This window comes from Chelonoidis abingdonii, chromosome 16 (genome assembly GCF_003597395.2).
Source record: "Chelonoidis abingdonii isolate Lonesome George chromosome 16, CheloAbing_2.0, whole genome shotgun sequence".
NCBI lineage: Eukaryota > Metazoa > Chordata > Testudines > Testudinidae > Chelonoidis > Chelonoidis abingdonii.
In genome coordinates this window covers 4,291,976-4,318,871 of record NC_133784.1, presented here as the reverse complement: position 1 = coordinate 4,318,871, position 26,896 = coordinate 4,291,976, and the positions used below count along the sequence as shown (strand labels likewise).

Sequence of the window (26,896 nt, the reverse complement as noted above, 5' to 3'; positions counted from 1 at the left end):
CAGAGGGGTGGGTTTTACTGGCACTTTCGGTTTGTACAAGAAATTTACACAGCCTGAGAACCAGACAAGGTCAGAAATAAAGTAAAACCCCTCGACCCCACACTGGCTGGTGCTGCCCAGGGTGGGGGGGGAGGAATCGCTAACAACGGGATGGACACAGCCTACGTTCCTTTGGTCTAGTGCCAACCCTACCCTTCGTGCCAGGGCAGCCAGGCTCCATGGGGGGGGGGGGGCGCTGTTTTTAAATCATTTGATCTAATCCTGTACTGTATGGCTCCCCCCTCCCCCAGGCACATGCACCCCCTCGGGCTGCAGCTGGAGAGACGGGCGGGTGAGGCTGGGGACCCTGCCAGTGGGATGGCAGCTGCCAGACCGGACACAGCAGATCCCAGAGGGAGGCACAGGCTAGGCACAGCAGCTGCCCCAGCCACTCGGCTACACTCCAGCAAGGCAGGCTGGCGCCCCCCCAGCTTCCCCCATGTTTCTGCGCCCCCGCCTTGGTATCACCATGGTATGACCAGGCCCAGGAGGAGCCCAACCTCGAGGGCTGGCACTCACAGGCGACGTGACTCAGCCAAGGGCTGGCAGACGTCTGGCCAAGTGCTGCCCAACTCACCATCCCACCCCCACCCCACCTCTCCCAGCACAGGGACCCCCCACACGCACACTTGTGGGGGAGGGGTGCCTCCCACTGCTGCATGGCCCCCTCCCTGCAGGATGGGCTAGGGCATCCCCCCCCCCGACCCGGGGGAGCTGGTGTCCAGCGCCTGGCCCCATAGCGCCCATGGGGCCATTCCCTGAGCAGCCTGGGACATGCCAGGGGGAAAGGGGCAGCTGATCTCTGGCTCTCTGCCCGCTGGGCATCATGCAGCCCTGCTCCCACCCCCAGCACAGCTGCCCCTGTCTCGCCACAGGGGGTGGGGGCTGGGTGGGGGCAGTGAGCAGCACCCCATGCAGAGGTGCTCCCAGCAGGGTTGCGGGGGGGAGGGGACACGTGCCAGTCAGACGCCGAGGGTGGGCCAGAAGCAAATGGCAAAGCCAGGCTGGGGCTGGCTAGCAGAACAGTGCAGCAGACCCCTGGCACTGGGGGGGCAGGGGTGGGGACAGAGCTTACACACGGGAACAGGAGGCACAGGGCAGGGGGGGTACACTGACCTCCCGGCCGAGGGATGGGGAGAGGATCACACCAGCTAATGAACTGCTCCTGCAACCGGGGAGCCCAGACCCCTTTCTGTAGGGCCTACAAAAATGCAGTCCATTTGCATGGCACAGAAAGGAAACCCTGCAAAGCCGGGTGTTCGGCTCGCAGAGGGGCAGCCTGCCAAGCGGGATCCCCCAGAGCAGAGGGCTGGGCGCAGGGAACACTGAGCCCAATAGGCCATGGATCCTGGGCATGAGGACTGCATACAGAAGGCAGAGCAGCCCTGCTCACAGCCCGCTCACTCCTCGCTGGGCAGCGTGTGCTGGGTGAGTCCAGGCGCAAGGTGCATCCCCCACTCGGCTTGTGCCCTGCCCGCTGATACAGCCTCTGCAGGCAGTAGGCCCACAAAGCGAGGAAACGTGGAGATCCCAAGCCCTGGGCTGCACCCTTCATTGACTGGGCAAATTGCCAGCCTGCAGGCCCCCCAGGGGAGCAGCCCACGAGCATGGCCAGGCCAGGGCGCTGCTCTCACAGCAGACCACCCCTGGGGGAGCCCCCCCGACAGCAGGCGACATGCTGTGGGGCTGTGCCATCGAGCTCGCGCCAGCCTGGCAGCCACGGAGGGACCCGCTCTCCCCGGGCCCAGTCCCATTGCCACAGCTCGATGGAGGCTCTTGGGCGCAGCAGGCAGGGTGACAAGGCCCATACCGCAGAGGGCTGATCCTGGCACCCCCCCAGCCAGCTGCAAGCAGGTGCCACTAATCCCCTCCCGAGCGCTAAAGGGATCAGCTGTTAATTGGCTCTTTCCGTGCTCAGGCTACAGCAGCCAGAGGTCCAGCTCCCTTCCCCCATTAACCAGCCATGGGCCCTGCTGCCAGCTGCCCCCCAAGCAGTGAGCTAGCCCCCATCTAGCTCGGGGGGCAGCCAGCACTCCCCCGGCTCAGATCTCAGTGGCGGTGATCTCTTCGAAGCAGATCTCGGCCCCGTGCAGGCCGCACTCATCCAGCTGGTGGGCCTGCAGCTCCAGGCTGAGCCGGTGCAGGTGGTGCTCCAACTCCCGGTTGCGCCGGTACATCTGGATGTAGTTGTGCTGCAGCTGCTTCTGGTAGCCAATCACCTGGTCCTTCTCGCCCTGCCAGGTGAGCCGCTCGGCCTCGAAGGCAGCTCGCTGCTCCTGGCCACGCCGGCGCTCCTGGAGCAGCTCGGCCCGCAGGCCCTGCAGCGTCCCTCGGCCAGCAGGCCGTAGTGCCAGCCTCTCGACGCCCCACAGCGAGCTGGAAAATCGGGCGGGTTCTCAGGGCAGACGAGGCTGGACGGTCAGCGCCACACCCCCAGCCCCGCCACCTCCTGCTCCAGCTGACCCAGCTTCTCCCGCAGCAGCTCGGCCTCGCTCTTCCGGCGCTGGAGCTCGTTTTCGCACACCTCCAGCTCCAGCGCCCGGGTGCGCGCCGCCTCCTGCAACCCCAGCGCCTGCTCCTCGCCCGCCTGCCGCTCCGCCCGCACCTCCCGCAGCTGGGCCCGTAGCAGCAGCATCTCGGTGCCCCGCTGCGCCAGCTCCGCCTGCGACTCCTTCAGCTGCTGCTTCAGCAGCGAGATCTCGCCTGACTTCTGGCACACCTGGGGGGCGTGGCAGGGTTAGACCCCCTGAGCCATTGGGCAGCCCCCTGAACTCCGCCCCCACCTCCCCATCACCAATGGGGCTGCCAGAGCCAGGCCTTGTCCCTTCCCCCCATGTGGTGGCCCCCAGAACTCCGCTCCCACCTCCCCATCACCAGTGGGGCTGCCAGAGCCAGGCCCCGCCCCTTCCCCCCATAGGGTGGCTCCCAGAACCAAGATCCTGCCCCTAAGCTACGTTCGCCAATGGCACATAGCCTAAGCAAGCCCTCCTGCCCCACCACCCTCCAAGAGGGCAACCTCCAGAACCAGAGCTGCCTCCCAACAGGGCGACCTGGCTTTTGGAACCAGCACCAGATGGGGCAGCCGCTGATCCTGAAGCCCCTCACCCCCACTGAACCAGAGTCCTCCCCCATCCCCCCGCGACAGCCTTCCCAGGCGGGGGAGGCGAGTAGGTCTCTCCCCCTCCACCAGGGAGGGAGAGCATGAGGCGGCCTTTGGAACCAAGCCCCACTGGACCAGCCCCACTCCACCCTGAACCACAACCCAGCAGCTGCTAGGCAAGGCCGAGCCGCAGAACCAGAGCGCGACCCAGAGCAGCCAGGCACTTGCTTGGAGAGCCCTCAAGTCTGAGCACCCCAGGGCAGGGTCCCAGCCGGATGCCAACAGGTCTGGCCCAGGCACCTCCCTTTACGCTGGCCTGGCCCCTGCCATGCCTGGAGGGTCCCCCAGTCCTGGGGTCACTCCTAGGGCAGATCTCACAGGTGGAAACAATCATTCAAAACTGTCAGGGTGGGGAATCCAGCACAGCCCTGGGGGAACAGCTCCGACGGTGAACTCCCCTCCCCGTGCAAACGTCCGCTTTGGCAGGCTAGCATCACCTGCCAGCCATGGAAGGGTGTCAGCCCCCCAACGGGCCCACTATCGGGTATCTGTTCCCCAGGTGGGGGTTTCGAGACTGGAATCGAGTCCCCCCTCGACCCTCTCTTGGTGGAGCCCCACGAGTCTCACCATCAGGTCTCCAAGGGCCCCGGCCAGCTGGGATTGGAGCCAGGGGCTCTGTCCCACCCAGTCCCGGCTCACCTCCCACTTGGTCTCCTCCAGCCGCGGCCCCAGCTCGGTCTGCTCGCGCTCAAAGGAGGCGCACCTCTTCTCCAGCAGCTCGCGCTCCTGCAGCAGCTGGGCAAAGTCCTCCTGCAGCTTCTTCTTCTCCTGCTGCAGCTGGAAGATCTGCAGCTGCAGCACCTGCTGCGTGCGGTGGGCCTTCTGCGCCGCCTGCTTAACCTGGGAGGCGTAGCCCTGCCGCAGCTCTTCCATCTCCTGCTCACAGCGCTTCTGCTTCTCCTCGTACACCTGGGGCAGGGGAAGAGCGTCACCTGGGGGGCCCCACGCAGCCACGGCCTCCAAGCTCTGCCCCGCAGACCCAGCGCAGCCCATGGGCTGCACCTGATCGCAACCTTCCTCCGCTAACACTGCGGGTGCCCTGCACCCACTACAGCTCCCAGCATGCATTGTGTTCCCCAGGCCTCAGCTCAGGTGGAGATGCGGTTCACAGAGACTACAGCTCCCAGCATGCATTGCATCACCCAGGCCTGAGCACATCTGGTTCAGGAGACTACAGTTCCCAGCATACATTGCACCACCAAGGCCTGAGTGTACACAGACATGGCTTATCAAGACTACAGCTCCCATCATGCATGGCATCTGCCAGGCCTGGGCACATGTGAAGAGGAGCTAAGGAAACTACAGCTCCCATCAAGCATTGCATCACCCAGGCCTGAGTGCAAGTAGAGACATAGCTCGACTACAATTTCCAGCATGCATTGCATCTCCTGGGCCTGAGCACAAGCAGAGACATAGCCCACCAAGACTACAGCTCCCAGCATGCATTGCAGTGCCATGGCTATTCCACCGGAGGTTGCGCAGGGCATGCTGGGTGTTGTAGGCTTCACAGGCTGCCTGTTCACACTGAGAACATGCGGCCCCACGGACAACCCTGAGACCTGTGCCCTGCCTGCCTTTCCCCTCCGAGGAGCCCACGCTCAGCACTGGTATCCTCAGGCCAGGCCTGTGGTGCCCCCGCCCACCTGCACCCCAGCACAGCTCTGCCGAGGTTACAGCAGCTCCAGCAGGGGGAGCTCCAGAGCGGGGAAGGCATTTACTGCCTGCTCCCCTAGGGGGCACTAACACCGATCGGGCTCCAAATACACCAGCCTGCCACCTGCCCCTCTCCCACCTTAGCCCTTCAAACACCAGCCCCCACCCCCATCCGGTTATTGGGCACCTCTCCCCCAGCTCCTCATGCACCCCATCCCCACCTCTGCTCCCCCAACTGGTCCATCCATCCTTCCCAATCGCCCCCACATGCACTAGCCCCCACTCCCCCCCCAGCAGACACCTCCTAGTGTCCAATTGCCACCCATGTGCCCAGCCTCCCGCAGACACACCCAGCGCCTTCGGCTGCCCACGGCAGCAGGACTGGGAGTCCCTGGGCTCTCCCGCCGGCCCACCGAGCCGGGTACCTGGCAGATGGCCACCTCGTTCTCATCTAGGCTCTGGCGCAGGTGCTGCAGCTCCGCCTCCCGCTCCCGCAGCTTCTCCTCCAGCTCGCGGACGAGCAGAGCCTCGTCACCCTCAACGGGCGAGCGGGCACAGGAGCCACCGTCGGAGGGGGGGCCCCGCCCGCTGAGGGACCCCGTGCTCTTGCTGGAGGAGGAGCGCCCGCTGTCCGAGTTGGAGGGGCCAGCCAGGCCCCGGGAGCCCCGCTCCGGGTACCCGCCGTGACTGTCCAGGCTGAGGTGGCCCATGGAGATGCTGCCCGGCTCCGGCAGCTGGCTGCAGCCCGTGCTGTAGGTGGGCAGGCTGGAGAGGGAATTGCGCCCCGAGTCCGACAGGGTGCCTGAGTGGGCGCTGTGACGGCAGCTCAAGGAGTGGTGCTTCTCGGCGCTGGTTGCGGCGGTGCCACCCAGCACATGGGCGAGGCTGGCCTGGCTCTCGGGGACTGCCGACGCCCCGGTCCGCGGCACCACGGAGCCCGGCAGCAAGGAGTTCCTGCCCCTGGGCACGACCGGCTTGAAAGCTGTCGGGCGGATCAGGGCCTTCTCAACGTTCTGAAAGGCACAGAGCAGAGACCGTGGGGCTACCTGTTGGCACCACTACCAAGGAGGGGAAAGCACCATTGTGCGTCAGGGTGGAAGCCCATGGCCAGGGGGGTCAGAAAGTAATTAGCCCTCCCCACCCCATGGATGACTGAACAGGTCAGGTGTATTGCTGGGGAAAGGGGTGACTTTCTCCAGAGCGTTGGTGACTGCTGGAGGCGGGATGCCCAACCCAGATGCCCCAACGGCCTGGCCTGGCAGGGGGAGGGGATGGATTCAGCCCAGCCACATGCGCCCTCCTCCCCCCCAATCTTCACCTTCTCCAGCTGCCCAGAGACAGGGACCAGCCTCGGGGGTGGCCCCTGGATGTTGCCGCTCCGAGCCCGATCGTCCCGCGGCTCCTCGGCGTCGCTGCAGGGGCTGACGGGGGACACAGCCTCAGCCCAGAAGTCCTCGCTGGCGTAGGCGCTGCCCCCGGGCACTGGCCCGGAGCAGGGCTTGGCGGGGGGCAGGCTCTGGAGGGGGCCGGCCTGGAGCAGCCCGTCCTGCTGCCGGAAGGGGCCGGGAGCAGCCTTGCACGGCCGCTCGTGGCAGGGACGGCCGGAGATGAGGCTGCTAACGCTCCCCATGGCGCCGCGGGCAGAGGCGGGTGAGCGGGCGCCGGCGCAGAGCTGGGTGGCCGCTTCAGAAGCGGGCTCGATGGAGACGGGCTGGGTCTGCACTATGGCCATGGTGTGAGGGGCTCAGATGCGGGGGACCATGCAGGCAGCCTGCAGGGAGAGAAACCAGCACTGAGCCCCTCTGGGATGGAGACCACGGGCACCGCTGCCCCCCTCACCCACTGCCCCCTCACAGGGGCACCACTCCCCATCCACCTGCAGAGGCACTGTCCCCCCCACTCACCACCCTCCTGCAGGGGCATTGTCCCCCTCCACTCCCCACCCACCTGCAGGGGCACTGTCCCTCCCTCACCTACCACCCTCTCACAGGGGCACCGCTCCCCACTCACCTTCAGGGGCACTGTCTCCCCCCACTCCTCACCCACCTGCAGGGGCACTGCTCCCCACCTACCTGCAGGGGCACTGTCCCTCCCTCACCCACCACCCTCTCACAGGGGCACCGCTCCCCAGCCACCTGCAGGGGCATTGTTCCCCCCTCACTCACCACCCTCCTGCAGGGGCACCACTCCCCACCCACCTGCAGGGGCACTATCCCCCCCTCGCCCACCACCCTCCTGCAGGGGCACTGTCCCTCCCTCACCCACCACCCTCTCACAGGGGCACCGCTCCCCAGCCACCTGCAGGGGCATTGTTCCCCCCTCACTCACCACCCTCCTGCAGGGGCACCACTCCCCACCCACCTGCAGGGGCACTATCCCCCCCTCGCCCACCACCCTCCTGCAGGGGCACTGTCCCTCCCTCACTCCCCACCCTCCTGCAGGGGCACCACTCCCCACCCACCTGCAGGGGCACTGTCCCTCCCTCACCTACCACCCTCTCACAGGGGCACCGCTCCCCACCCACCTGCAGGGACACTGTCCCCCCCCACTCACCACCCTCCTGCAGGGGCACCACTCCCCACCCACCTGCAGGGGCACTGTCCCCCCCACTCACCACCCTCCTGCAGGGGCACTGTCCCCCCCTCGCCCACCGCCCTCCTGCAGGGGCACTGTCCCTCCCTCGCCCACCACCCTCCTGCAGGGGCACCACTCCCCACCCACCTGCAGGGGCACTGTCCCCTCCTCGCCCACCGCCCTCCTGCAGGGGCACTGTCCCTCCCTCCCTCACTACCCTCCTGCAGGGGCACTGTCCCCTCCCTCACCCACCACCCTCCTGCAGGGGGACCGCTCCCCACCCCGATATCGCCCACTTGCCAGGGACACCATCCCACCATCTGCCTGGGAGGGCACTGTTCCCATCCCCGGCACCTGCTCCCCACCCCCAATATCGCCTGCCCCCCACTGCCCAACTGCCAGGGAAACTGCTCACCCACTCCCCCATTGCTGGAAGAGCTGGGGGGAAGCCCAGGCTGGGCTTGCATGGGCTGCAGGTCAGGAGTGAGGGGCACTGGCAGAGGTGGGGGATGTGGGGGCCGGGCTGGGCTAGCAGGGGGCTGCAGGTCGGGAGTGAGGGGCACCAGCAGAGCTGAGAGAAACGGGGTTACACTGAGAAAGGGGAAACGCAACACTCTTCAGGAGAAGCTCCTGGGTGGGGGGATCCCCCAAGGAAAGGGGGGCAGGGGCCTTTGCTCAGGCATCTAGTCCTGGATGGGTCCAAGCCCCTGGGGACAAACAATCCAGCCCTGACCGGGGGGGGGGAGGGCGGGGAATAGGCTAGACGGGGCAAGGGAGGGGAGCAGCTCCTGGGACCAATTTTGGTCCTTGCCTAACGGGCAAGGACCATGACAGCTCCCCCCCCCACCTCCACTGAGATTTCCCTTCCCACTGGGGCCCCCCAGGACAGGCCCGGCCCCGCCGAGCCGCTCTCCTGTGACACGCGGAACAGAGCTGACATGGGGCATTGCATGTGGGTGCCCCCAAACCCCGCTCTGTGCCCTGGACTCACCACACGCCGGTGCCACTGCCACTGCTCCAGGAGAGAGTCGGGACACGCTTGGGACAAACTTCCTCCCCCTCCAGCCGGGTCCCACCAGCCCCGCTGCCACACTGGATGGGGGGAGTGTGGTATGGGGCCACGGGATCCTCCCTGTGCCCGAGGCGACCGCTCCACCCCAGCGCCCTGTCCCCCAGCCTCTGCACTGCTCCACCCCCACCCCCGCATGGCCCCTACTCGCACCCCCCCCAGCTCTCTGCAGAGCTCAGGTTCTGCCCCACGCCCCAGGGGCTCCCACCATATGCCAGTGGCACAAGCCAGCCTCCCTGCCTGGCAAATTGAGGCAGCCCCCGCGGCAGTCTGCTCTCCCCACCCTGCCAGCCATGGGTCAGGGTCGCTGAGTGGGGACTCCCCCATGCTAGGACTGGCTCCCTGCACCAGCGACGGGTCTGAGGCCTGGACACATCCAGAGCAGAGCCCGACTCCTCCTCGCCCAGCCCAGCCACTGGGCACGGAGCAGCTCTCTAAACCAGCCCCACGCCCCCCTCACTGCCACAGGCGTTTGCACAGAAGCCGGATCTTCGGCTCTGGCCCGGCTCCTGCTGCCGCATTCCCTGTCTGATGTCAGGGTCCTCCTGTTCCCGGCATAACCAGCATCGCCCTGCAACCGGCCTGGGCCGGGCGCAGATTAGGGAGCAAGAATCCAGCCGCAGCCAGTCAACTCGGAGGAGACAAAAGAGCCGGTTTTCCTGGAAATGCCCCAGGCAGAGCCACTCCTGAACCAACAGCCCAGAAACTGGGGGGCGCCTGGATCCCAACTCACGGCTGGGCCGGCTGAGCCGAACCAAGCGCCCCGAGCACCCCAGAACTTCCACCCGCAGGCCCAGCCCGAGACCGGCCCTAGGGAAGAACAGAGTCAGCAGGAACGGTTTTCATGGGGGGAAGTTAAGGGAACCCGTGAGCTGACCCCACACAGCCGAGTGCACAGCGGGCAGCAGCTGCTCGTGAATCTCTTCAGTCACATTTATAAACACCCTCCCCAGCCCCACTCTGTGTGTCAAAGCCCCAGGGAGAGCGAGGAGACAGGACTGCATCACCCAGGGACCACGTGGGGCAGGACGCGCTCCGGATTCCACCTGGCCATTTACAAATCAACGAGCTGGGACTCAGGTCAAGTCCCGTCTCTGCCACTGACTCATCATGTGACCTCAGGTGAGTCACTGAATCATTGTGTGCCTCAGTTTCCCCACCTGTAAAATGGGGATCGCCGCTCCCTCCCTCGCAACAGGGGGTGTGTGGGTGGGAGGGTAAATCCGGGCCCTACAAGGAGCTAGATGGACGAAAAGGCCAATCAGGAAACAAGGCCAGAGAAATGAATTTGAGGAATCACTGGAGAACACCCAGTGGCCCAGCTGGGCAGGGTCTGTCCCTTTAAGAGCCATTCCTGTCTCCCCAAGCACTAGGGTCACATGAGGAACACAGAGTTAACCAGTGATGATCATGGACCCAGCCCCCCCCCGGCCCCCATCTCCTATAGCAGGTGCTGGTTCAGTAGGGAAGCAAGGGATTGAGACAGATGCCAAGTGCTGGACAAGGTTCCCCCTCCTCACCCCCCCAGCTCTGTGAGTACCCCTCAATCCCAACCCGCTGCCCCCAGCCACACCTGCTTGTCCCTCCCCCCTGCAGGGCCTGCTCTCTGCTGTAACCCCCACACACACACACTGACCGGCCATGCAGCAGAAGAATGGTCCCCGCCATGCCCCACGAGGGGGCCCCACGATGCCACTTGGTAGGGTTAGGGAGCACCCCAGCCCTGCCAGAAGACCCAGGGGTGCTGCACCCAAAGCCAATGCCTTGGGGCCCTGCCCACTGGCATCATTCAGTTAGGGTCACTGTACTGGCAGGACGCAGCCATGCCAGGCGGGGAGGGGCTGGTGGTCTGAGCACATGGCTTAGGACCCTCCCACGCTCTGGGCCTCAGTTTCCCCACCTGTAAAAGGGACTGCCAGGCCCAGTGTTGGGAGACTGAACACTGGCCCCTCCCCTCGGCCCGGGCTCCCCATCCGTCCTCCGAGAGACAATCCCCCAGGCTCACAACTCCTGCAACCCAGCCTGCGTCTCCCATGGCCCCCTCGGCCCCTATCAACCTCACCCGGCCCAGCGTGCTTTGCGCCCGGCTGCGTTTGTCTGGCAGTTGGGGTCTCCTGTATTAGCTCCGGGTCAACGGCTCCCCTGACCCCCAGCCCAGCCAGGGTTCCCTCCAGCAAGGGAGGGGGGATGGGTGAGACCTCCCCTCCCCACCTGTCTCATCTCCCTCCAGGGCAGGGGAGGCATCGGCTGAAGCTATCAAGGTAGAAGCCCATCGGCCTGGAACGGACTCAGTGATGCTGACAGACGCGAGCATCTGGGCCCGTTCCCATTTCACGGGCCTGTGGAGCAGAGCCAGAGACGCCTGCCAAGAGACAACCTCCAGCTGCCCTGGCAGGCGTGGAAGCCTGCATCACCTCTTGCCCCCAGCTCTGCTGGTGCCCCTCACTCCCGACCCACACCCCCCTGGGCATCTCTTGCGCAGAGGTGACCATGGTCCTGCCAGGTGGTAGCTGATAGGGCACAGTCGGCAGGTGAGTTACTAGCAGAGACCCACCGAGCTCATTGCACGTGTGAGCTTGTCGGGGTCTGGGGCCAGGCCTGCTGAGGGGCCGAGTGCAGAGCCGCCCGCTGGGTTCTCTCCTCTATGGGCTGGGCTGGCTGAGACACGGGAGCCAAGGCCAGGATCCAGCCCAGAGCTTCCCAAGCCAGGCTCCGAATCGTGCAGACACCCGGCCCCCCAGACCCTGAGCCTCCCCCAGGAGCACGTGGGCTGGTGGGAGGCTGCATCCAGCCACGGAGCAGCCTGTTCCGCCCGCCCCCCCACCAGCCCACGTGCCCCTTCCCTGCGCGGCCTATTTCCCCAGGCTAGGAGGACAAAGCCCAGTGCAGTCCAGGCACAGGCTCGGCTGCTGCTTCTCTGCAGGAGGAGTCCCCAGGGGTCCACGTGGGCGGGGGGGTGTCAGTCAGGCCATGGCCATGCTCCTCAGAAACCGCTCCCCCAGCGTCCCTTCTCCTGCCGGGAGATCAAGGCCTGGGAAGAAAGTCACAAGGGCGCTGAGCCCAAGCACGGGCGGGGGGGGGGAGGGCTCCCCAATGAGCAGGGCCCAGCAAGGCCAGTCCCCTGGGTCCCCAACATATCTGACCCCCAACCACTGCCTGTCTGAACCAAGGGGCCCGTCAGTGGGGGGGGCGGTCTGGAACCAGTGCTCCAGTCACTCCCCCCCTGACCCCCCACGGGCACCCCACTCTGCAGGGCAGGTGGATAGCCCAGCCCAGCCCGGCCAGCTGCTCGGGGGATGGCCCAGAAACTACCTTCCCAACCAGCCAGACTTACCAGTGCCCATCACAGGGCCCCCCACAACCCAGCCAGACCTACTGATGCCGAGTACACCCCCCACAGCCTGACCACCACCGCTGACCCCCAGACATCAGTAACGGGAGCTGAGGGGTCTGGCACAGCCCCACCTCGCAAACTCAGCCTCTCCCGCGCTACCCCCTTGCCATGGCTCTGTTCAGCCTGGGTCTCTGCGGCCCAACTGACAGGGCTCCTTGCGTGCTCTGGGGCCACCCCGGGCTCAGGCCCTGCCCATCGCTGGGGTCGGCCCCCGGCCCAGCCTGATCCCCGCACCTGGAGCCTCCTTTGGGTCTCCCCCAGCTCCCAGGCCCCTGCTCCACTTGGAGCCGCCCAGCCCAGTGCAGCCCTCCGGTGCCGAGGGGCCCAGAGCAGGCCCACGCTGCGCAGGCCAGGGGCAGACAGCAAGAGACTATGGGCCCTTCCTTCTGGGGCCAGGGGTAACCCCATCGGATCCACCCCGACCAGCACCCTCCCCCTGCAGGTGTGGGGGGCTCCGTGGCCGGCCGGCCCCAGGGGGCTCAAAGGAGCCTCTGGCACACAGCCCCCACTTGCCACTCGGTGCCCGCAGCTTTCCCAGGCCTGGCACGTGGAACAAGGCCAGGCTGCGTCAGGGGAACCACGCAGCCGACTCCGGGGGGCTGCGCTGTGCTGTGCTGGGGGGATGCCCCAGCCCCACTGGGAGCCTCGCAGAGCATGGCTGGCCGCAGCCCCCAGGACAGACAGGCACACGGGCCTGCCCCTGGGCCGGGCTCCCCACAGATAAACAGCATCCAACAGCACACTGCCAGCCCAGGTAATCCTGGGGCAATCCGGTGCCCCCACCGTGCACGGACCAGCCTCGCACCTCCAGCCCCCTGTGCCCCCCACCGCGCCCAGACCAGCCTCGCACCTCCAGCCCCGTGCCCCCCACCGCGCCCAGACCAGCCTCGCACCTCCAGCCCCCTGTGCCCCCCACCTGCGCCCAACCAGCCTCGCACCTCCAGCCCCGTGCCCCACCGCGCCCAAACAAGCCCGCACCTCCACCCCCTTGCCCCCCACCGTCCAACCACCTCAGCACCTCCAGCGCCCCTGTGCCCCCCACCGCCACGGACCAGCCTCGCAACCGCTCCACCCCCACGCCCCACCGCACACGAGACCACCTCGCACACCCAGGCCACCAACCCCCACCGCGCACAAGACCACCTCCACTCCAGGCCACCACTCCCCCTACCGCGCAACGACCACCCCACACATCAGCACCCCGCCCACCACGCAATGGACCACCCTCGCACCTCCACCCCGCACCCAACGCACCTGGACCAGCTCGGCAGCTCCACCCCCCCGCACCCCCCACTGCACCTGGCACGCAGCCTCGCAACTCCAGGCCCCCGCAGCCCCCACTGACGCACTGAACCAGAACAGCAGCTCCAGTCCCCGTCCCCATACCCCACCCACGGACCGAGCGACACCTCCACCACCTCAACCAGGCATACCCGCCTATGCACAACAACCCAGCAACACTCCAGCCCCCCGGCTCCCACTGCCAGCCCCGGCGGCAGTGTCCACGGCCCCCAACCGGGCATTAAGGCAGGACTCCCGCCCAGCCAGCACCCCCACAAGGGGCCCCCGGGGGGGGGGGGGGGGGGGGGGGGGGGGGGCGAGGTGCCAAATGGGCAGCGGCCCGGGGAAGGGAAAAAAGGCAGCTGGCCGGGGAGGGAAAAGGCAGCTGGCCCGGGGAGGGGGAAAAGGGGCTGAGACGGGGGCGGGCTTGGACAGGAAGAGAGAATAAGGGGATACGACGCCGTGGGGCTTGGAAGCAGGCAGGGCCGCCTGGAACGGGGCCTGGAGCAAGGAAGAGAAGGAAGAGATGCGACAACCGGGAGCTGAGCAGGAGGTGGGCAGAAGGACAGCGGGGGGCTGGGGCCAGGAGGGGAGAAGAAGTGGGGGAAGCAGAGGGGCAGAGGACGCGGGGGGGCTGGGCAGGAGAAGGCAGAGAAGGGGGTGGGGAGCAGGAGGTGGCAGAGGACGCGGGGGGCTGGGGCAGAGGAGGGCAGGAGCGGGGGAGCAGGAGGTGGTGCAGAGTGACTCGGGGCGAGGAGGAAGCAGAGAAGGCGGGAGGAGCAGGCGGGGGGGCAGAGGAACTCGGGGGGGCAGGAGGGAGGGCAAGAAGGCGGGGGGAGCAGTGGGGGCAGAGATCTCGGGGGCAAAGGAGGTAGGGCCAGAGAAAAGCGGGGGACAGGCGGGCAAGGAGACTCGGGGGTCAAGGGAGGGCAGAGAAGGCGGAGGGAGCAGGAGTGGGCAGAAACACGGGGGCTGGGGCAGGAGGGAGGGCAAGAAGCGGAGCAGGCGGGGCCAAGAGGACACGGGGGAGCAGGCGGGGGCCAGAGACCGGGGGCAAGGAGGGATAAGCAAGAGAAGGCGGGGGGAGAGGCGGGGCAGAGGACCGGGGGCCTGGGGGCAGAGGAACGGGCAAAGGAGGAGGGCAAGAGAAAGCGGGGGAGCAGAGTGGGCAGAGGAACTCGGGGGGGCAGGAGGACAACAGAGAAGGCGGGGAGCAAGGCGGGGGCAGAGACTCTTAGGGCAGTCTGATCACGGGGGGCAGGAAGGAAGCAGAGAACGGCGGGGAGCAGGAGGCAAGAAGGAACCTCGGGGGCAGGAGGATGCAGAGAAGGCGGGGGAGCAGGCGGGGGCAGAGGACTCGGGGGCAGAGGGAAGGGCATGAAAGCGGGGAGCAGGCGGGACAAGGACTCGGGGGGCAGGAGGGAGGGCACGAAGAAAGGCGGGGGGGCAGCGGGGGGCAAGGAACTCGGGGGGCAGAGGGAGCAGAAAAGGCGGGGAGCAGCGGGGGCAGAAGGACATCGGGGCAGGAGGGATGGCAGAGAAGCGGGAGAGCGGGGGCAGAGGGACTCGGGGGGCAGAGGAGGGCAGAGAAAGCGGGGAGAGGAGGGAGGCAAGAGGACTGGGGGGGCAAGGAGGGAGCAGAGAAGCGGGGGAGCAGGCGGGGCGGGCAGAAAGGACTCGGGGGGGCAAGGCGGGGGGCAGAGGACTCGGGGCAAAGGAGGACAAGAAGCGGGGGGAGCAGCGGGGGGCAGAGGACTCGGGGCAAGGAGAGGTCAGAGAAGGCGGGACAGGCGGGGGGGGCAAGAGACTCGGGGGGCAGGCGGGGGCAGAGGACTCGGGGGCAGAGGGAGCAAGAAGGCGGGGAGCAGGCGGGGGCCAGAAGGACTCGGGGGGGCACGGGGGGCAGAGAGCGGGGAGCCAGCGGGGGGGCAAGTAGACCGGGGCCGGGGGGCGAGGGACGGGCGGGGCTTGTGGCAGGGCTCCCGGCCCCTTGGCGCTCAGGCCGCCCCACCTGCTGCTCTCCGCGCCGAGGACCCACCTCGCACCCACCTTCGCCCCGGGGCCCGCCTCCATTCCGCGAACGCCGGGCGCCCGCGCCCCGCCCCCGCTCCCCCGCCCGGCCCCGCCCGCCGCCGCTGGAATCGCCCCGCCCCCATTCGGCAGCCCCGCCCGAACCGACCAGCGCCCAGCCCCAGCCCCGCTCGGCCACGCCCCTGTCCTGCTAGGCACCGCCCCCTGCCCGAACCAGCCCCTCCCGCAGAACCGCTCGGCCACGCCCCCTGCACCCCACAACATGCTGCCCTACCCCCACTGCCCCATGAACTCCACTGAGGCCCCCCCCACGGCCCCGCACCCTCCCCGGCTCCTCCTGCTCCCCCACAGGGAGCAACCCCCTCTAGGAGGCAGGGCAGGACTATTGTCCCCATGGTACAGATAGGGAAACTGAGGCACAGAGAGGCTAAGCGACTTGCCCAAGGCCACGCACAAAGCACCTCACACACCTGGAATTCCACTGGGAGCCTCCCCATCCCTAGCCCACTGCCATGCCCTCTGGCTGAGAATGCCCACACTCGTGTCACCCCACGGGGTGCTGCCCTGCATCAGAGGGGAAACCTCAGTGCATGTCACACAGCACCCCTCTCAAAGCAGGCTCCTGGAGCGCACAGCACGGGTTTGAGGAAAAGGGGGAGTCACTGCAACCCCAGGAACACCCAGCGCCAGGTAAGACGGGTGCTGTCAGGCACCCATAGGATAAGCCTGCACCCCTAGGGGAGGAGAGGCACTGTAGCCTAGAAGTTAGAGTTATGGATGGGACGTCAGGGTTTTATTTGTGCCTTTCACAAAACCCACCTAGAACTGGATTTTCTGGGGTGCTGAGCACCTCCCATGCCAGCTGGAATCAGTGGGAGCTATAGGTGCCAGTGAGGCACCCAGAAATCAGAGGCACTGTTGAAATTTTTGGCCTTAAACTCTTTGTGCTTCTGGTCTCTGTCTGTGCGCTAGGCGCAAAGGGCCCAGCACCCCCTGGGGAGCGCACTCTGAGCCTGGGGCCTCGTGGCAGGGTAGTGTCGGAGGAGGCAGTCGCTGGAATCTCATTCCCCAGGAAATCTGAATAGTTCCATGGCTGATTGTGGGCTGCTGGGTGGGAAGTCCAAGGAAAATCCCTGTACAGGTTTGTGAGTTACTAGCGACTGTGCACCCCTTCAATGTAAGGTGGAGCAGAAACTGTCTTTTTGATCTGTGTCTGTAAGCCCCCAGCTCACTGGGACCCGAAACGAGCAGCTACTCACTGTGATAATACACACAGGAGATAATGACAAGCAAGAGAGACGATTAGACAGTGGTTGTGCGGTTTAAGATGGACTTTTCTCCCCAGGAGCTTGAAAACAGCTGGGAAACCCCCCGAGGCTGGACGTGTGAACAACCCCAGCTACAACTACCCTAAAAACCACTAGGGAAGAGATTGAATTTTGCTGTTGAAAATGGAAACGTCACACGATGAAGAAGGAGGAAGCCAGGCTAAACAGCAACATCGACTTCCTGAGCAAAAGCAAGAAACAAAACAACATGCCCAGAGGACTCGCCAATTACCACCCTCTGATCACTACACACAACTCCAGATATGGTGAACAGCTCTGCAGACAGACTTCAGAGACACTGGGGAACCATCTCCTGCACCCTACGTGCTCCAGGAGGGACCATCTCAAAGTAGAAATCATCCCTTGCAGGAAGTCCCTGACTGGAACTATCTGCACTCTTCAAAGGACTGAACCAACCTGATACCATCCTCACATGCGGAGAACCAGAAGAATTCTTCCGCCACCTCTGCCTCCAAGAATTCCTTCGCCTCCCTGCCCACAGTCATCAGCCGACTGGACGCCCCCAGCAGGCAAAACCACACACTGGATCGTTACCTCAATTGCTTCAGAGGGGAAAAACCTCCACTGTGAAATCCGTAACAAACATCACGGCCCCCCACTAGGGCCTGGGCTATGTTGCAAAGTTAGATGGACATCAGCAGCCTTGCCTGGATCTGGTTACCTGTGTCAACCCTCAATGTCCTCCAGCAGCTGTCCCACAATGCTGGACACTGACCACTCTGGTCACAGTTGGGAACTCCACTGCTCAGGGGTCACAGGGACCAGAAGTGCCCCCTCCCCTCCCCTCCCCTCCCTCCTTTAAAACTGCACACATTTTTGAAATCCCTTTTCCTGATTGCCCAGCGTGCTCTCCACTGTGTGCAACTGCCCAGCTGGCCGGGTCGGCTTCATGCTCCAGTCACACTCTGGCACAGAGCAGACAGGAGATACTGGAGATCAGAAGGCCAGGGAGGCCAATACTCGATCCACAGCAGAGCCACAGCCCTGCTGCTTTTACAAAGCGCTGCGTGCCATACTTGGTGGAGACCTTATCACATCCCACAGAGCATCGGACATAGCCCCAAGGAGCATGAGTCCTAGACCCCTGGCATGAACAGCGAGGACGAAAATAGGTGACATGAGCCCAGGGGATCCACCTATGCCACGAGCCAGGACCTCTTTGAGACTCCACCACAATCCAGTAAGTCCTGGCAGCCGAGCAGGAATGAGCCCAATAAGGGGAAGGAACCTTGGGTAAGTGTGTAAATGTATTTGCCATCACATTTATTTAGTCGCACTAGAAGAAGCAGTGCTACAACAAAAAGAGGTAGAGTTACCCGCTTGTCGTTCCCCTATACAGCTAAGCGGGGGTGGAGGAGCAGTTTGTTTATATACACAGGGATATCCTTTTAATCCTCCTGAGAGATCTTGAGGAAACTTTCAGGGAGGTTCTCCGCAATCCTCTCCCAAAAGGTTTCTAGGGATGGCAGCTTTATTTCTTCCTCCACGGTAGGACATTTTCCCATGCCAACCGGCGATAACTTCAGCAGGCACCATTGCAGTAAACAAGTTAACGGCATACGGGCCTGGACGGCTTCAGGTCTCCAGCAGCAAAGGTGCTCTCTCTGTGCCCTCGTTCCCCTTGAGTGATATATCGGCTAAAATCACCATCACCTGTGGAAAACAGGGCCAGCATCCAGTGCCATTGCTTGACACTCTTCAAGTCTTGCAAGACGTGAAATTCCCCCCTCATTCCCCTCGCCTCTGGTGGCCCATACTCACCATGGCCAGTACCGCGAGTGGTGCCGTGCACAAGCCCTCTGAAGCAGAAGCGTCAATAAGCAGGTCTTGTTTAAAACTTAAGGGAAGCAAGAGAAAGCAGTTCTGAACCCTAACTTTCACTTTCCTTTGCGACTATAGTGACAGTGGTACCTCTGGGTGTTTTATCTACAGCTGCTGCCGTTGCAGCCTTGAGTGGTTCCTTCTCCACACCTGTGATGAACTGGGAATGTTCTTAATGTTTGCTCTGAATACTGTGTTGGTGCCTCAGTATCCCCTGTGCAGTTCTTAATATCTAGATGGTGGGATAAGGGTGTGTAATTGCTGCAGAGCAAAGGGCCAGTGCACCTAAATGCCTGGCACTCTGTCTCCTAGCAACTGATGGCCTGGGCCCCTCCTCTGCAAAGGTGCCAACTGCAGGTGTTGGAGACAAAGGGATCAGGTGACCTCCTGGCCCGGGAAAGGAGCTGAGCAGAGAGGAGGGGCTGGAGGGGTTGGTTAGTCTGGAGCTACCTGGGGATAAGGAGTGAAGTGCAGACCTAGGGGTCTGGCTCACTGCCCCCCAGAATGGACCCGGCCGAGGGGTCTGGTTCCCTGTACCTACAAGCTCTGTTTTAGACTCTGTTCCTGTCATCGAATAAACCTCTGTTTTGCTGGCTGAGAGTCACGTCTGACTGCAAAGTGGGGGTGCAGAACCCTGTGGCTTCCCCAGGACCCCGCCTGGGTGGGCTCGCTGTGGGAAGCCCACGGAGGGGCAGAGGATGCTGAATGCTCCAAGGAGAGACCCAGGAGGTGAAGACGTGTGAGCTTCTTGCCCTGAACAAGTCTGCTCCAAGGGAGAGGAAGCTCCCCAAAGTCCTGACTGGCTTTGTGGGGAGCAGTTCCAGAGCATCGCCCGGGGACTCCGTGACAACACCCATGGAACATCTGAGCCAGATGACGAGAAGAAAGAAAAGGACTTGAGGTGACACATTAAGGGAGATCCAACAACCAGTGCTGCATCAGAGCATGAACAAAGAGGAGGAGGGTGAATATTGCAGACAGTCTGGGGAAGGAATTAGTGAACAGAAGAAAGGCCCAGGAGTTCCAGAAGGACAAGGAGAGGGAAATGCACCAGGACACAATGGGGCTTCTCCGCCAGCAAACACAGATGCGTCAGACTCTTGGGATCTCCAGATTCAACAATCCTGGGCTCGACTCCTATTGCAGTCCCTACACCCCTCTCCCCCCTCAGCATTCCATATGGCCTCCGGGCCCACACACCTACCCCTACCAACCTACACCAGGAGAAACCACAGACAGCCACAGCTTGACCTACACTGACCTGTGACAGCCATGGGTGCTGTATGTGTAGATTAAATGAACATGAATGTTCTTTCCCCTTGTTAACTTACATAAAAAAGGAATAAAGTAAGGAAATGGATTTCTTTATAAATTGCACTGATTTTTCTTTGCCCTGGTTGTGTTACCCAACATTCTATTGTTTGGAAAATAATTCTTCTTTATTCGTTCCCAGCATATGCTGCAGAGAGCAATGAAAGCACTCACTTCAGTACTTGTTACTGTGCAGTGTGACAACTCAGAGTATTAGAGACAGTAATAATCATAAAACGTACAGCAAAATCAACAAAATTATGTGATGCATTGACAGTGTTATAGTCATACATGTACACCAAGCACCACACAATTCTTAACAAGCCCCAAAACATCAAACGCCAGGTAGAGCAGAGTCCATCACAATGCATTACTGTGGCTCACTGTTAAAGTGCTCTTGCAAAGCCTCCCTGAACTTACGTCTGACTGTTCAAACTCAGCCGATAGCCACTCTATCCCTTTCCTATCCCCCAGGGGCAAGTTTTCCCCCTTTGCTTCACAGATATTATGCAGGACACAGCAAGCAGCTATAACCATTGGGATTTTTTTCCCACTGAGATCCGATCTTCTGAGTATACAACGCCAGCGTCCCTTCAATCTACCAAAAGCACATTTAGCGGCTGGGAGCTGAATCTTTCCTCGATGCTGTTGAGGTGGCCAGAATGCAGTTCCATGAGCCAGGGAAGAAAAGGGATTGGCTGCGTCCCCCAGGACCATTATTGGCAGTTCAACATCGCCAACGGTAATCCGCCGGTCAGGACAAAGGTCTCTACTTGTAGCATTCTGAACAGTCCTGTGTTCTTAAAGATGCAAGTGTCATGCACCCTCCCTGACCAGCCAAGGTTCATGTCAGTGAAGCATCCCTGGTGATCCACCAGTGCCTGCACAACCATGGAAAAGTAGCCCTTTCTGTTGATATACTCTGTGCAAGGTGGACTAGTTCTAAAATAGGCACATGAATGCTATCTATTGCTCCACAGCAGTTCAGGAACCCCATTGCTGCAAATCCATCCTCTATGTCCGACACATTGCTGAGACTCTCTCAGTCTGGCATAACAGGTGGTGATTAATGGCTCCAGGTGCTTGCATGACAATGGCCCCCATAGTGGATTTTCCAACTCCAAAATGATTCCCACTGACCGGTATCAATCCAACGTTGTAAGTGTCCACAGTACGATTGCCCCTTGCTTCTCCACTGTCAGTACAGTTCTCATTCTGATGCCCCTGTGCTGGGGGGCCGAAGTGAACTTAGGACACAGATCCAGGAACACGGCCTCCCACTGCCAAAAGTTCTGCTGCCACCGTTCATCATCCCAAGCCTACAGTACGGTGCAATCCCAGTCAGTGCTCATTTCTCAGGCCTAGAAGTGGTGGCCCACCATGTGCTGCTGATCTGTGAATGCCATCAACAACCTCGAATAGGTTCTCGGTCTGTCCCCCGGCAATCTGTCTCTAAGCAATCATCATGTTCTGCGCTGATTCGGTTCTTCTTACGGCTCTGCAAATACCAGAGGATTGTGTGTCCTGTGCTTGCAGTGCCCATGACAATAATGCAGAGCTGTGCAGGTTCCATGCTTCTGTCACAAGCCCACATCAAAGGGACCTTCTATGTGCTTCCCAAGATACACAAACAAGGGAACCCAGCAGACCAATCATATCTGGTCGCATCACTCTGACTGAAGGAGTATCGAGACTCACAGAAACCAGTCTCAAACCACTCACCGTAGAAAGGGCCAGCTTCCTCCAGGACAGCTGACTTCCTCCAGAAACTTCGCACCATTAACAACTGCCCTCAGAACCCACCCTCACCACCATGGGTGTCACCTCTCTATACACCAACACCCTCACCAGGATGGCATCGCTGCCTGCCTCAAGTATCTAAAAGATAACGCACAACACTCAGAAATCCACCCAAAACACAATGCCAAACCCATCCATTTCATCCTCAGCCACAGCAGCTTCACATTCAACAACAAATGCGTTGTCCAAATCATGGGGACAAGGTTGGGTCCCCAATGTGCTGACCTCTCCATGGGCTACCTTGAGGAAGAATTTCTGGACAAATGCACCATGAAACCAATGATACACCTGAGAGACATCAATGGTATTTTCATCCTCTGGACAGATCTGAACTGCACCACAACTTCAACCACCACCATCCATTAAACTCTCTCTAGAATACTCCCATCCCAGCATCAACTTCCATCATAATCAGCTTCAGCAATGGAACCCTACAGACAACTATATACAAGAAGCCCACGGATCAGCACACCTCCCTTCCCAGGTCCAGTAACCACCCGAAACACACCAAAACATCAGTTATCTACAGCCGGGCACTCAGACACCACAGAACATGCTTGGAGGAGAAAGTCGAGGATATACACCTTAACACACTTAAACCACCTAAAGGACACTCCACCGCACATTCTATCATGGAATGGGCCACCCAAATACCCTAGGAAAACCTCCCTCAATACAGAAAAAAACCCCAAACCCACTGACCGCACACCCCTACTTGTCACCTACCACCCCACACGGGAACCCCTATGGGTATTATTAAATATTTACAATCCATATTTGATGGGAGCCCCATCTTGAAAGAAATCTTTTCTGAACCCCTTCTTCTGGCCTTCCTAAGTGCAGTGGCAGCCAAAAAAGCAAACAGGCTGTTAGGAATCATTTAAAAAAGGGATAGAGAATAAGACGGAGAATATCTTATTGCCCTTCTATAAATCCATGGTACACCCACATCTTGAATATTGCGTACAGATGTGGTCTCCTCACCTCAAAAAAGATATCCTGGCACTAGAAAAAGTTCAGAGAAGGGCAACTAAAATGATTCAGGGTTTGGAACAGGTCCCATATGAAGAGAGATTAAAGAGGCTAGGACTCTTCAGCTTGGAAAAGAGATGACTAAGAGGGGATATGATAGAGATATATAAAATCATGAGTGATGTGGAGAAAGTGAATAAGGAATATAATATATATTCCCATAATATAAGAACTAGGGGCCACCAAATGAAATTAACGGGCAGCAGGTTTAAAACAAATAAAAGGAAGTTCTTCACGCAGCGCACAGTCAACTTGTGGAACTCCTTACCTTGAGGAGGTTGTGAAGGCTGGGACTATAACAATGTTTAAAAGGGAACTGGATAAATTCATGGTGGCTAAGTTCATAAATGGCTATTAGCCAGGAAGGGTAAAGAATGGTGTCCCTAGCCTCTGTTCATCAGAGGATGGAGATGGATGGCAGGAGAGAGATCATTTGATCATTACCTGTTAGGTTCACTCCCTCTGGGGCACCTGGCATTGGCCACTGTCAGTGGATAGGATACTGGGCTGGATGGACCTTTGGTCTGACCCAGTTCTTATATTCACACCTTTCAAGATCCAGGGGCCCCACACACACCTATCACAACATGTGGCATATTTCATCCAGTGCATCAAATACCCCAATACCAACTATTTGGATGAAACCAATCACAATGCCCTCAAATGAGCTCACACACAGGAAAAAGATCAAACACAAAACCACCATATCACCGGTGGTTCACAAAGAGATCACTCCCTAGCTGACCTCTCGCTCCTCGTCCTCAAAGGAAACCGCACGACACCTTCAAAAGATGAGCCTGGGAGCTTAAATTCATAACTCTGCTAGACCCCCAATGCCACACACTTGACACACTCATTGCAGGACTAGGGCCTTCCCGACCAGAAAGCCCCTTTCAGAGTGCACAGCGGGCATCTGCCCATTGAGACATCACCACAGACGGCTCAGGGCCCCAGCCCAGGGCTCCCGCTAGATCAATCTGCAAGGAGAGGGGTCCATTTCTCTTTGAAGTGCCAACAGCACAATCCTCCAAAAGATGTGAGTCCCACGGCAAGGACACATCCCCACCACCAGGCCATCTGTTGCTGGTGCCCCCGTGAACTCAGCTTGGCAGTAGAAGAAACCAAACCAAACAGTAGTGGTTCACTGGCATACGCACAGCCGCTGATGACCTGTGCTCCCCTGCAGGTGCTCCAGGGCCCCCTCCACGGGGCTCTCTCTAGCCGCCAAAGCAATTCATCGCACGAAGCCGGGGTAACGCCAGGGCCACGGTACCCGCAGAGCTGGGAAAGCAGAGGGAGCATGAAGGTCATGGTTCAGAGACACACCCACTCGAGCATGGTGCACACGGAGACGCTTCCATGCCCTGGCTGGGGGGAAGCCCTCACCCTTTGTGTCCAGACCACATGCCAAGCTTGATACAGGCAAGGAGGTCCCCATTGGCGCCAAAGGGCCGAGCCGTCTTGGGTCAGGAGCAACGTCTTTTATTGGCTCAACAGCTGGTGATGGAGGGGACACACTTTGGAGCTCCACAGAGCCCTTCTGCAGGTCTGGGGAAGGTCACCAGAGAGCTCAGAGCTCCACCACCCCAACAGCTCCCCTGGGACAGAGGAAACTGACCAGCATGAGGGCTGAACTCCTTAAAGCCCAGGAGAGATCTAGAGCCAGCCCCACTGAAATCAGCGAAACTGGGGTCTCTTGTCAATGTTCCACAGCGATTTAAAGTCAAACCTGGGCAGCTCCGCGGACAAGACCAGACTCTCCTCCTCAGCTTCGAAAATGGCTGAGCAAGGCACAAAAGGCAAAGAGAAAAGTTGTTCTTTCTCCAGTCGCTCTATTTATTCCGTAGAGTCATAACAGCCAGAGGCGCCTCCCCCGGCATTCCCTGCCCACACACTGCAAAATGATCAACGGAGCCAAGAGCAGCTCCCAGCGCGGGAGAATCCGAGAAAACAGGCAGCTCCAAATTCCCCATTTTCCTCTCCCCACCCAACCTCTTGCTTCTCCAATGCCCTCCTCCGCCAAGGCACCTTGCTGCACGCCCTGCAGATTCGCAAATTTGGACTATTTCAGGCAGGAGGAAGCTGACTGGGGTGTCTGAGCAATGCCACTCTCTCCTGGATGGAATGAGAACTGATCCCGTGTGTCATAGGCCCTGTACTGCTGACACCTCAGGGGGATTCTCCTGTAGCTCGAATGGATCAGCAGGATGTCAGCTCTATCCCTAGCCATGATGCCCAACACAGGGAGATTATAATGTTATTCCTGCTGCCCTTCGCCTGCCTGCCAGAGCTCTACACCCTGCGTGGCAAGGGACCCCTCTCCAGAGCCCAGACCCTGGACAACGATCCCAGACCAACGGCCTGGCCAGACGGGCCCCCTTCAGCCGGTAGGTAACTGTGGCCTGCAGGAGCCCAGGGCTGGGCTAGCAGGGGCTGCAGGTCAGGAGTGAGGAGCACTAGCTCTCTTTTGCTCTCAGCTCTGACCAAGTGTGTGTGCAGCCTGGCTGCTTGGACCCCAGCCCCCGCACTGGGGCTCAGGGGGGCAGTGACCTGTGCCTCCTGCTCCCACGCCCCCAGGAGATGCCCCATGACCCAGCTGCCCCGACACACAGCAAAGGGGAGAAGGGAGCAGCCCTGACAGCATGGCCAGCTCCCACCCGGCCGGCCTCACTCACAGGCAGGGCTGGGGACCCAGCTCACCCTGCAGCCACAGCCCCTTCCCTGAGAGCCACCAGGCCTGGCCAGGGAGCCCGTGGGTGCAGGAGAAGAGTGGGGGTATTAATGAGGCAGGATGACCAATGGGGGCAGTGGCAGGGGGCCGAGTCAATGGGAGATGGATGCTCCAGTGCAGGAGTGAAGGGGGGGCATAGGCTGGGACTGGGGGGGAGGAATTCACAACCCCCCCACGACGCCTGAACACATTCCTAACTGGGCACACGCATCCCCCACCCCTCAGCCCATGCCAGGAGCCCAGCGTGTGACATGCGCCAGCTGAGGGGTCAGACCACCGCCCCCCCCACACACTCAGCTCCCTGCTCTCACGCTGCACGGCGGCTGTGGAGGTGCCCGCAGCCAGGGCTGCAGCTGGCACAGGCCTGGCAGCACAGAGCCTGGCGCCTCGCTGCCACCTCCAATCAATCCACCCACGCGCAGGGAGAGGAGCGACACCGGCCAGAGGCACATGGGATATGCAGGGCCCCCAGCCCCCTCCCCGCACCACTCCCCTCAGTGCCCCCCTGCCAGGGCCCCAGCTCCCACCACCCCACCAGCATCCCCAGTGCCCCCCCTGCCAGAGCCCCCAGCCCCCACCACCCCACCAGTACCCTCAGTGGCCTCCCGCCAGGATCCCCAGCTCCCACCACCCCGGCAGCACCCTCCGTGCCCCCCCACCAGGGACCCCAGGGACCCCCCCATCAGGGTCTCCAGCCCCAACCACCCCACCAGCACCCCCAAGGCCCCCCCATCAGGGCTCCAAGCCCCTGCCAGCATCCCCAGTACACCCCTGGCAGAGTCTCCAGACCCCACCACCCTGCCAGCACCCGCAAACCCCCGCCACCCTGCCAGTACCTCCAGTGCCCCACCACCAGGTCCTCTGCGCCCACCCCCTCCCCCAGCACCCTCAGTGCTCTCCCGCCAGAACCCTCAGCCCTAATCACCCCACCAGCACCCCCCGTGCCCCCCCATCAGGGACTCCAGCCCCCTGCCCCACCAGCACCCTCAGTGCCCTCTGCCAGCACCCCCAAACCCCCGCCACCCTGCCAGTACCTCCAGTATCCCTCCTCCAGATCCTCTGTGCCTGCCACCCTGCCAGCCCCCCAGTGCCTCCCACAAGGGACCCCACTGTCTCCCCTCCCTGTGTCCCTGGGATTCCCAGTCAGCCCCAGCTGCTCGGCTCCCAGGGCTGCACATGGCGCTGCAGCACCATCCAGCAGGGGGCAGCGCTGCTCATCCACCCCCACCCACAGAATTCCCCCCCGCCAGCCTTAACCCCGTGTGGGCCGGGCCCAGACGACCCAGAAGCCACATGGGAACTGGGCACCGGGAGGGGGATGCTCCTTCCTGATGGCCCTGTCCATCCCAAAGAGCCTGGCCGAGAGGCAGGGGGAACCTCAGGGGAACCGGGTCAGGGGGATCGCTGGGGCTGGGGCCAACGGCTGCTCTGCAGTGGGACAGCCCTGGGACCAGGCTGCAGCCCCAGACCCGTGTGACACCCCCACCCCTACAGCCGAGGGTCCCGGGGGCTGCAGCCCCAACTCACCAACAGCGCTGGCTGCCCATCCGCCCCTGCCAGCTCAGATCCAGGTCACCCCAGCGCAGCTGAACAGCCTCCTGCAAGGGGAGAGGGCAGAAAATCACCCAGGGAGAGGGCAACCCAGGGATCC

General features: G+C 61.9%; 1 protein-coding gene across 1 annotated transcript; it reads right to left on the bottom strand.

Moving 5' to 3' along the window:
* LZTS2 (leucine zipper tumor suppressor 2) lies at positions 1 to 26,896 on the bottom strand. The gene is made up of 5 exons (XM_032795730.2): positions 26,773 to 26,896; positions 6,171 to 6,623; positions 5,278 to 5,865; positions 3,839 to 4,108; positions 1 to 2,758 (listed from the first exon to the last, which is right to left on the bottom strand). Exons 2-5 carry the CDS (start codon positions 6,582 to 6,584, stop codon positions 2,459 to 2,461), a joined length of 1,572 nt encoding a protein of 523 aa, XP_032651621.2. The 5' UTR covers positions 6,585 to 6,623; positions 26,773 to 26,896; the 3' UTR covers positions 1 to 2,458.

Excerpts from the sequence above, each read along its gene's own strand:
- LZTS2 (XM_032795730.2), bottom strand. The coding sequence starts at position 6,584 with ATGGCCATAGTGCAGACCCAGCCCGTCTCCATCGAGCCCGCTTCTGAA. Across the intron at positions 5,866-6,170 it reads TCTCTGGGCAGCTGGAGAAG|AACGTTGAGAAGGCCCTGAT; the intron begins GTGAAGATTGGG and ends TGTGCCTTTCAG. Across the intron at positions 4,109-5,277 it reads ACGAGGTGGCCATCTGCCAG|GTGTACGAGGAGAAGCAGAA; the intron begins GTACCCGGCTCG and ends CCCCTGCCCCAG.